The sequence below is a fragment of the Ostrea edulis genome, chromosome 6, assembly GCF_947568905.1.
Source record: "Ostrea edulis chromosome 6, xbOstEdul1.1, whole genome shotgun sequence".
Taxonomy (NCBI): Eukaryota; Metazoa; Mollusca; class Bivalvia; order Ostreida; family Ostreidae; genus Ostrea; species Ostrea edulis.
This window is the reverse complement of record NC_079169.1, coordinates 40186410-40198345: the sequence shown is the minus strand read 5'-3', so window position 1 is coordinate 40198345 and position 11936 is coordinate 40186410. Positions and strand designations below refer to the sequence as shown.

Here is an 11936-nt window from a genome sequence, read left to right as displayed (position 1 = left end):
CAAAATATATAATATTCAAATTTTTGACCCTCCATGATCCCTGAAATTATTCTAAATATTATTATAACTTTTACAGTCGAGACATTTAACATTTTGTTTGTGTTTTAAATGTCACATTTAAATGAACATACATGTATATGGTAAATTTCGAATAGAATTGACACTTTTTGCACTTTAATTTAAAAAATTAAATAATAAATAATTAAAAAAAAGAAGAATAAAGTACATGACACCCACGATTATAAAATCTGTCAATTTCAAATACATGTACATTTCTGGAGTATATTAATAATGGAGCTTATTTATGTGTCCACATTATGTCCCGGTCATCGTCCATTCCGTATCAGAAACTCGATTTCTATTGAGAACAGAAATCTTTTGCAGATATCAGTGTATTCTGTAAATTGTATTGGTACATTTTTTACCATTTAATTAGACAGCATGATGTTCATTTGCGGTTACGGAAATAGCCGAGTAGTTATGATTGATGCAGCTGCTGTAGACATTGTTACTGTTGCATTATGGGTTGATATATATCTAGGGTAAACAATATGGCGGGAATTTCGATAAACTTTGCAGCATATGGTGAACATCAATCGGATCACGCGCTCGTCTTTTTCCGTAACCGGTAAGAAGACTCGGACGTGGATCGGCGCAAGAATGCCTCTCTTCCGCAACACCCCGGAATCTCGGTTATCAGAGTCCGCTCCGGGTTTTACTTTATACCCATTTTTCACTTCCGGGGAGTTCATTGAAGTGTTTAGTGTAAACAACGCCTCAGGTACAACTTTTAAAGGCAAACAGTTATCAATAATCGTAAGTATTTTCAGATTTTATTCTTATTTATATAAGTAACAACCATTATCAATGTATTGTACACTTAATGCCAGACCCTCGGTGCATAGGCCTCTAAATTTCGCGCAAGATGTGTAGGTATAGCTCTAGATAGTACTATACTACGAGTAGTCCCAAATGGTCTTACGGCGTATTGATAGAAATTCAGAAGCCTATGCTTGGTGACATGTTTCCCCTGCAGCTTTGGATTAGTTTGGTTAAGCTAGGCCTAGTTTATATTGAATTTCTTAAGTGCAATGGCATTAAAGATTATTTATTTGGAATGGAATGATAAAATACAATTAAAGGAAATTAAATGATTGACAGTATGATAGAAGATCTTAATATTGATTTATGATAGAGCTGTCATATTTTGTATATAGATATCTTATGATAAAATTTCATACAATATGGAGATTTTAAAAAAAAATCAGAGACTAAAGCTCGATTTGTAAGTATAAAATCTTTTTTCAAATGACAACAGCTAGTCCTCTAGCATTTGTAGACTTTTTACGTTAAATTATTGTTATACGACACTTTTCTTACATGGATGAAAATTATTCATCAGGGGTCTTGTGCTTAGATTTATGGAAACAATAACTTCCTTAAGCACAGCATTGTTGACAAATGCTGAAATTGTATGATTATTTGTTTTAAGTGTTGTTAAAAAAAAATATGCATGTTTTAACAGGACATGTCTAGTGACAGGGATTCCTCAGATGAAACGGACAGAAATGAACTCCTTCCCAGTTTAGCAGATTTGGAGAAATGGTGTGTTAAGGACTTGAAAAATTGGCTACAGGAAAGGGATCTAAAAAGAAGTGGATCAAATTCCATTTTGGCTAAAAGGGTCTACTGTGCACTACGTACTACATGTAATTCTGACTCAGACGATTGTGATTCCAGTTCTATATATTCGAACCGCCAAATATTTAGTTCCAAGTACAGTGAGCTTGACTCCTCATGGGAAACAGCAACGCAAGATGTCTGAAAAGGGGGTTGAAAATTACTTCATGTTTCATAAAGACCCCTTTTCTGCAAGAAATGCCAAATTTATTCGCCATTTCCAGAAAGGAAGAAAACTGTGCAATGAAAATTATGTAAGCAACATAATGTACCAATCTGATTAAAACCAGATCTTCAATCCGCTCCTCTATTCGCCATGTCGCGTTGAAGATCTGGCGAAATGCTATAAGGGGTCATGTTCTGATGAACTCTAATGACGTTAGTTTCAGCCAATCGTTATCTTCCTATTCAGCCAATCAATGAATCGGCTCTAGAATCTGTGGACTGCATTCGGATATTTTCGACCATTTCCGCGCGTTAAAAAAATACGGAGAAATCCAATATGGCGGCATCCTAGAAGAACAATGTTTACTACGACTGATGCATAAAAAATGTTCCTAACAGCTGCCTGACACGTATTCTTTGGAGAAATTAGCAATTGAAATGGCAGCATGTGAAGTTGGAACGCCTAAACGACTATATTGTCTGTCAAATGTGTGTGTCTTGTGTTGTTTTTCATTCATTCAGACGGAAATAACTTCTACTGGGCAACGCGTGGAAACGAAATTTTTGAAGAAGAAATTGAAGCTAACTGATGAAAGGGTAAATAAAATTAAACTTGTGGTAGACAGTTTTGAGTTGGATAGTGCTCGCGATGAACGAAATGGTGTCTGTCTTAAGTGTTTCAACAAGGTTGAAAGGGTTCTCCATTTACAGGAAGAAAGGTGTAAACTGAAAACTGAACTGAAACAATCACGTTCAAAAATGGAACAAGTTTTCTTAACTTTGCCATCTCCAAATAAGAGATCGTTTTCTCAAAAAAGGCTGCTTAGATCGCCAAGTATTTCTCAGCCACCTAAGCAAGTTAAACCATTTCTTACGACAGTAGTTATGAAGTCCCCAGTTCGGATACCTCCTTTACAACATGCACAGATTCCATTACCTCTAAGTCAACCATGTGGGCAAGTGATTTTGGTACCAACAGTTACAGAATTGCCACCTGTACAGCCAGTAATGCAACGTAAGTAACTGATCAGATATAACATAATGTAATATGCCACAAGAAGCAATTGAAAAGTGGGGTACTTAAGGTTAACAAAACCTTTGAAAAAGTGTTAGGGGTAGGGGCTCTTACATGTAAATATATGGTGTGCTTTGTCATAATTTTAGTATGTGAACATTCAAAAGGGTGGCTTACCCCCACCCACATACCCCCTCCCTTCACCCATGATATTGTCATATTAATTAAATCAAGATAAAATCAATGTTTCACAATAGCCCTCATTCCTTGTCTAGGTGCTGTCAAGTTTCCGGGGAGATATATTTTATAAAATACTGTGTCTGATGTTTCTCGTTAGCTTTTATCTACCACTGGTTTTCTCCCATTCAGTATATCAAGATACTGCTCATGAACATGTTGTAAAGTTGTTGAAAGTTCACCAAGAGGCAGTTTTAACCATTGGTTTTAACCGCCCCAATCAATACTCCCCAAGTGGTCAATTGTGATTTAAACTCCATTTTCCTACTTTTGTACATTTCTTGCAAAGACAAAGATAAATTAAGTCTTTTCATTATATGGATCAATTGTTGATTAATATTTTTCATTAGATAATCAAATGTAATTTCATAAGTTTAATATATTTGGTTTGCTGAAACTTAACAGAAATATCTTCAGTACATGCCAGAGGGTCAAAGTTCTATATATCATAGCTTGACAATTGGAGACAGACCTGTTTATATGTGTACCTGGACAGATTAAGAATAAAAGGTAACAGGCCATTACCTGAGCACAGGAAGCAGAGTTGACAGGTGTTAATAAGCATAGGCTGGGACCAGAGATGACCAGTGTGCATGTTATTGTTATGAAAACATCACCAATGCACCTCCTCGACTGTTTATTTAAGGTATTCCATGTATAATGAAAGGATAATGAACAATTTTGAAGGATTTAGATCAACATAAAACTTTATTGTTAAATAATGATGGAAGTGAAGCAGATGAAATTTACATGACTGGTAAATGATTAGAAGCTGACCTTTTTGCACTTAAGACTTTTTGGAAGAGTTGTCTGCCCTTTGTAAAAATAAGAAAAATCTAATTTTCTAAAAATGTGTCTGGTCAATGATTAATTTTATTTCATATTTTCATAAAAAGAAAGTGTATGTAACTTTCTACCAAGAGATTAGTATGAATATATAATTTGTTTTTAAAATATTGTAATAAAAGATGCTTTTCCCATATACTTCAATGTTAAATTTTAGGTGAAATATATCAAGCAGTAAACAAAATTTAGAAAATTCCTACCGTGGGTTATTTTTATTTGCTGAACCCTTCAAAATGATACCATGATTACAAATATTCCACCATCCATTTATTAGATATGAAATATGGTCATTATACATTGAATACCTTAACAGTTAAAATGAAAATTTGAAACAATAGGTAGTTCTTGTTAACTAAGGAATTTGAACAGAAACTTTTACCTCTTCCCCAATTCAACAGATTCATTTGCACATTATTTATTTAATATTATGACTTATAAGTATATTATAAGCTGATAGTGTATGTTATGAATTACAGTATTTACCATAATGGTCACTTAAACATTTAAAATAAATAACACAGACTATAATGACCAAATAATTTTAAATTGACCAATATTGACCGGTTTTAACCAGTATTGACCACCAACCCGGTCAATACTCATGTTGACCACATTTTTGCCAACCCTGCCAAGGGGTCCAAGCATGTCATAAATATTTGGTTCCATTGGACTTTTCAGAAAGTTTATTTCTGGTGAGTCACAACACCATATAAACTCTTATTCATGTGGGCTCCAGTGTTTCATGTTAATTAATAGAATTTTATCATTTCCCAAAAAAAAGAAGCACGGAAGTCACTTAAGTTCTCTGGTGATGAAAAGGAAAATTTTGCAAAACCGACATCAGACTTACTTCTAAACGTATTAGAAGGAGAAGTAGAGGTATTGTTTGAAAATGTTCGGTTACTTGTATTTCATTGCATGGTGTTCTGTTTTGCGTTATTTTTTAAAATTTTATTTTTTGTAAACTTTGGCTGTTTTATATATAAGTTATAGAAATATCATCTATCTGCATACATGTACATGTATGAGGAAATCAAATCATTGAACTCACTAAAAAAAACTTATTAATATCACAAATAAAGATTAAGCCCAAATATATAGAGGAGGTTATGTTATGCAGTTGGATGTTAATTTATTTCACAAGTTAGACAGGATTTTTAAAATATATTTTCATAAGTACTTTACACTCTTGGAAATATACCAAAAAAATATTGTCTCACAATCAAGTGAAATAAAATCCATATCTAATGATAGAATGTTGAATTTTCTGTTTATTATATTTTCCTTGATGTACATTGTAGCCTCTTTTAAATTTTCTGCACCAAAACAATACTTTACAATACTATACAAAACAATACATGTATTGCACATTGAATGTAGTTCTAGCAAGTCAACAAGATACTGAGCAAAAACACTAAATTAAGTTACATTAACTTTACTTGAACAAAATAAATGTAATTAATTTATGGGGGGAAAATTATGAATTTGAAATGAATTAAACAGCAAATTGCATATATGGCTTAGTTTGACACTGTGAAGAAATGAATTTTGATACTTTCACAGTGTGAAGATAATACCAGTGAAAATATCACTGTTATATGTCAGATACCTTTTCATATTTCACTACTGAAAATGCAAAAGGTTGAATTATGTTTACATGTATTGCATAATTATGTTCCAACTTCAGACATAAAACATAAAACAATCATGCATAGATCTACAAATGTTCTAAGACTTACTTCACCTTTTGTCATTCTGCTTTTATGCAGTTAGTAAACATAGCTGATACATGTAGTTACCATGGTTACTCAAAAATAGGGCAATATTATTATTATTATACTGTATTTATATACATGTAGCACCTTATATAATGAAATAATTACCCTAAAGTGTTTTACATGTAAAACAAACTAAAAGAAAGAAAATAAATAACTACATAAAGAAGGACATGATGAAATAAAATATTGTTAAACTGAGTAACTAATTTTTTTTTGTTTTGAAAAAGCAACTGTTTACATAAAACCAAATTACAATTTAAAGGTAAGTTTTTATCAAAATGCATGTAGAACAGTACAGCTTTAAAATGGATTCATGTAGCCTAAATAAAGGGGGGGGGGGTATTTTAATTTAATTTTTGTTGGGATGAAAGTTTCATTTAATAACTTTCATGTCATAGAGTTTATTTTAATTTCAGACAGTTATGTTCAGCTTTTTTTCAGTTATTATTACTATTCAGTTATTATTACTATTTCTATTACTAGTTAGAGTTTGTTTTAAACACATGAAAGCTCATGTGATCATTATATTCTGAACAAAGTTTTGTCATCTGTCTGTCTGCCTGTTCACTTCATGACTTGTCACATTTTTTTTACTACTCTGTTGAAACTGCCAGGTCAATTTCAATCATGTGCCATATGATGGTCATTATTATCATTATAGGATGGGAATTCAGGTGTTTTCAATTGCTTACTCTGGCCCCCAGGTTTTTGTACTTAGGTTCAAAATGGGGAAAATGTACCTTTTCTTTCAAAGAAACATCTTCCTCTCAGAAGATAGTAGAGAGAATGATTTAATATTGGGCATTGCTGAGACCACAAGATTCAAGTTTGTTTTATAAGAGAAATTGATCTGCAAATGTAGGGGTTCATTATGGGGGTTCAAAGTTTGACAGACTTTTAGAAGAAAATCTGCTCTGCTTAAAAATACATAATAGAATGACTTGATATTTTGCATGAAAATCCCTTACAGCAACGGAAATCAAGTTGTTAAAGGGACATTGATGTGTCGACTCTAGGGACAATAAAGGAGTGGATCAAATTTTAACATGGTTATCAAAAAGTTGTGTGAAAGTACTAAGCAGAATGTTTAGATATTTTGAATGAAGCTTTTTACATGTTGCAGCAAGAAATACTTGGTCAAATTCAAGGGGTATAATTAAATTAGTTAAGTTTGAAGCATGTAAGGTGGAATAAATGTTTACCATGTATGTTGTATCAAACTATTCAGCAACCTGTTGATTCAGCTGAGTATTGTGGCCCAGGGACCTCTAGATATTATTCGAATATGTTGAATTTAAAGTTATTTGTTTTACTGACATGTTTATTTTTCCCTTACAAGATTGGATACATTTATTATAAATTGTTTAAAGAAACTGTTGGAACTTTGTTCAGACCCCATTTTCTTTAAGTGAAAGTTCATAAAAAGTGAGTTATGTGGTATTAATATTTAAATAGTTCAATTTAACTATTGCATTCTTTTACATGCATTTTTACAGACAAAATTATCATGGTAAACTTTTTTGACATTCATTTAGTAAATGTATGTATCTTGTTCATGTGTTATTGAAGAGGTGAAAATTTTGTTTCACATAAAATAAAATCTTAAAATTAGCAGGATAGGCTAAGAATAGAATGCAAGATTCTGGATATAATCCTATACTGCATCAAACATTGCGTGTCCTATATCTTTTAATTTGAAATATGCATATGCAATCTGTAATTTTGTTTTACTGCAACTTTTGAATGAAATTTATTTTTAAGCTTGATTTTCAACTTTATGATGCCTCTTGACTAATGTCTGTACATGAAAAATGTACAGAAATATGTGTTTTAAAATCCTGAACTATTTTATATCCATAGGTTTCAGTCTATTATCCCAGCGGGAAAAAACCCAGCTTTATACCAAAGGAGAGCCATAAGCAGATTTGTAAGATAATCCAAAGGAACAAGAATGTGGAGAAGTGCATAGTTAATATCATTTGCAAATCACACCCAGACCTTGTTACATCGGGTGCAACTGATATTGTATCAAAGGAATGTAAAGATCTGTGTAAACGTGGTTCTGGTTCTGTGTTACGGGAAAAGTCATATGACGGCATATTTACTTTCAACTGGAACAAGTTTTATGACGAGATACACATAAAGGCACCAAATACCTTTAAGATTGTATCTTCTGCAATCAGTGATTTTACAGTAATACCAGGACAAAAGAAATTCCTGCATTTGATGCACTCAGTGGCAACCCTTTTACAAAGCAGAAATGTTGAGATGTCCTCACTGCACTACCAGATCGGGATAATCCTTGCACATGGAGGATGTAAAAAAAGGGTACATGATTTATGATAACACAAAGTTAAACAAATAGAGTGTTGCTTTCCTAGATACAAGGGCACACAAATAAATATTGTGTTGCTTTCCATTTACATACATGTAGATACAAGGGCACACAAATAAATATTTATCTTAAAGATTTCTATTTTTGTTCTTCCAAAAATCTTGTCATGAGATTAATGTGTAACTGAACCTTGATATCTTAATTTAATTTTCAGGATATTGAGAGACTTTCAAAAATTGGTCTTTGTACATCAGAGCGATCCGTTCAGCTGAAACTATCATCCTGGATGGATTTTCTTGATTTGGAAATCCAAGAGATAAAGAAGGGGTGGATTGAAGGCAATCCTGTGAAATATCAGATTATAGGTGACAAATGGGACAAAAATATTCTTCCATCGTACAGAACCACTCAAAATAAGACCATTTCTTTGCATCTCTTTAATGCTATAGTGGTGGTGGATAGAATCACACCACTGGTACATGTAGATGACAATTACAGAAATTTAGAACCAGCTGACTTCATACCATCAACACAAGAACAAGAATTACTTTTAAAGGAACTTGCATTTATTGTGGCAACATCTCTAATTAGTAACTTGGATCAACTGCAGGAAGTGTTTGAAGCAATATATCCAAAACACTTGCAACACAAGTACATCAATCAAGTTGGAGAGAAAACAAAACAAGTAATCAATAGTTTACTTTTTTTTATACTGAACTTGTATGAACTTAAATGCTTCTATATATAATAGTGCCACACTAAAATTGTACTTATAAATTTATACTTTTGTTCACATGGAATTTTTAAAACTAACATATTTACTTGAAATTTACTTTAAACTTCATGTGAACATTTCACATTAATTTAACATATCGTGTGACTCTCAAGCTGTGTTGCCTGTTTACCATTCTGTACTTTTATTATCATTATCATTTTTAAATTATGGTGTACATTCTTTCAGTTTCCTATCGGATTATTTGATTGTAACGAGACCAAAACTGCAGAAGTCATCAGACTCTTGAAATACCTGACTGAGAAATATGTTCCAGTACAGGACGGGAAAATGGTAGAAGAGGTTTTTTTTGGAGGTATGTGCATCTGAACTAGTGGTGGATCCAGAGGGTTGGGTTCAGAGCCAGTGGCGAATCCAAGGGGGGAGGGGGGGTCAGAGGGTTGCCCCCCCCCCCCCCCCTATCAGATATTTTGGTAAAAGTTATAAATAATGTATTTTGAGGTTGGACCTCCTCCCCATTGAAAACCAAATTCACGTGTGGACCCCACCCTCCCCCCCCCCCATCCCTTTCAAAAATTTCTGAATCCGCCTCAGTGAACTTTTGACAGTGTCAAGTGCAATTTATTTAACACAAATTTAATGATTAATTTTTTTTAAGGAGACCGGTTGACAGATGAAAAAATTCAAGGGGCTCAGCAAGCTATGCGGAATGCTGCAACAGAACTCCAACGACTTGAAGGGTTTATTTCAAAGATTGAGGATTGGCATCGCATGATGAATTTTATGGAGGTACAAATCCAATTGTTTATCCTGTAACATGTCTGAAATTGTCAAAAAGAGTCTTGCTAACTATCCATACGATCATAGAAGATTTAATGTAAAATTGGAATGTTGTCAAAATTCTTCTCATGAATATCCAATCAAATTGCTAAAATCATTTTTTTTAAAAAGCCGATTCCACAATTTTTAGTACCACTTAAAAATCTATCAAAGAAATTGTGTAAAATAGCATTTTGAAGTGTATTTATGCAAACTAAACAACCATAACTCCTATTTTTGCACTATAATATTTCTTTACAATCAATACAATGTATCCTCAATAGTTGTAACAACTGCGACATGATTATTATGTGCCCGTCTATATAGATGGGTTCTATAATGATATGGCATTTGCAGACATCGGTCTGTTAGCTTTTTTGTGTCTGGGCTATTTCGCAGACATTTATGAGTCTACGATCTTTTCTGATCACCCGCTGTCTGTCGTCCATCTGTCTGCATTTTTTTCTTCACATTTTCGACTTCTCCAGAACCAGTGGGCCAATTTCAACCAACATGACAAAAAGCATCCTTGGATGAAGGGGATTCAAGTTTGTTCAAATGAAGAGTCGTGTCCCTCAAAAGAAAAGATAATCACAAAATGCAAAAATAGGGTGGGGGTCATTGAAATGTCTTATTCTCAGGATCCGTTGCTGCAGAAAATGTTCAAATTTACTTTAAACCTTTCTGTATCCTCCGTGGCCGAGTGGTTAGACCATCGCACTCCAAATCACACTGCCTCTCACCTCTGGTCGGTGCGGGTTTGAATCCCGCTCGCGCTGGTAAGTGCGAAAGTTTCCCAGTTTACTTGTGGAAGGTCGTTGGTCTCTTCTCAGGTACATTGCATCTGGGTTCTCTTTTCCACCAATAAAAACTAGGTGCCACCAGATAACTGAAAAATTGTTGAGTGCGGCGGAAAACAGCAAAACCATCCCATTAAAGCTTTCTAACATACTGCAGAAAACCACAATAGGGCATCAAAGTTTTACATGCAAATATAGAGAGAAAATCTTTAACTATGGGTTAAGGTGACTCGGGTGAGTGATGTGGCCCATAAGTCTTGTTTTAATTATGTAAACGAATAAGGATAATGCAAGTCTTATTTTATTTTTAGGCTATCTGTAAATTAACATATAATACAACTTCACAAAGAGACAGAGGTACAGCTCACTACTTCAGGAACATGCTGAATGCCAGAAATGTGAAAGGAGAAGTAAAAAATTCCTTTCGAGCGTACAAACATCTATACTATTCCATTTTTGATGGAATATGCTGCATCTTATTCCTGAATGAATTTGGTGTGCATAATTTAGAAGAAGAAGTAGAATTTCCAACAGATTTTCATCAGAAAAGTGATGTGGATAAAGTATCGTGGTTGAATGATATATGTGAAACTATTGTTAAGAAATGGTTTTTTGAGGACAGTGATGATATTTGTCAAGAAATACGTGACGTATTTGAAAACCCGGATCACGAAGAAAATTACTATGTGGTCAATGCAAATGATGGTCGATTTCCATGTCATTTTTGTGAGAAATCTTTCTCCTATGTAGGCAGCCTGAAATCACATGAACAAATCAAACATCAACATACAGTCCAGCCAATGAAGAGGAAACCCAAAGTGAAAAATACTGAAGATGAGCTGTATAATTATATGTGTCTTCTGTTTAAGCTAACAGCTTTACTCAAGAACCTAGACACAGCTATTGACATGGCAGATGGTCATAGATCCGTTCGATCTTGTAAATATGAGCTTCCGATCTTTCATAAAACGCATAAAACTAAGTATGTTATTGGGTGCATCCATCTTACAACATTAACTGAGGAGATTCTTCCGGAGCAGCAACGTGAAAGACTTATTTCAAATCGATGTGTAAATATTCAAGGGGGAACAAACCAAAATATTGCATTGGACGAATACTTGGAGATGCTGAATAGGGACAGCAAAGACATTGCAAAAGGAAATCAAACAAGGAAAGCATAATTTCCCACTCAAAGCAATATCCACATTTAATTAATTATGTGAAACATTTTGACATTATCGCAGAGCTGAAAGCAAGAAAGGGTTTCCATAAATTGCCTGAATACAAAGCTGATGTTCACAAGGTAGTCAAAGAGCTCATAGAAATTGAAGCTTTGAGAAATAAACTTAATCGGAAATTAAACTGCACACAGCTGTCCACAAACAGAAATCCATTTCTGAATTGTTGCCAAGGGTTGGCAACAATGATTCGGAGACATAAACCGATGCTACCATATGGACGTTTACGTAATAAACGATTCTAATTATAAATAAATATGAAAGCCGCAATTATTTTTTAGTTTTATGCT

The 11936-nt window shown here is 33.7% G+C and overlaps 1 protein-coding gene across 1 annotated transcript; it reads left to right on the top strand.

The window, feature by feature from the left end:
* Positions 1-694: 694 nt before the first annotated feature.
* Positions 695-11916, top strand: LOC125647148 (uncharacterized). The gene is made up of 7 exons (XM_056139579.1): positions 695-816; positions 1526-2860; positions 7582-8049; positions 8271-8741; positions 9018-9144; positions 9448-9578; positions 10720-11916. Exons 3-7 carry the CDS (start codon positions 7948-7950, stop codon positions 11587-11589), a joined length of 1701 nt encoding a protein of 566 aa, XP_055995554.1. The 5' UTR covers positions 695-816; positions 1526-2860; positions 7582-7947; the 3' UTR covers positions 11590-11916.
* The last annotated feature ends 20 nt before the right edge of the window (positions 11917-11936 follow it).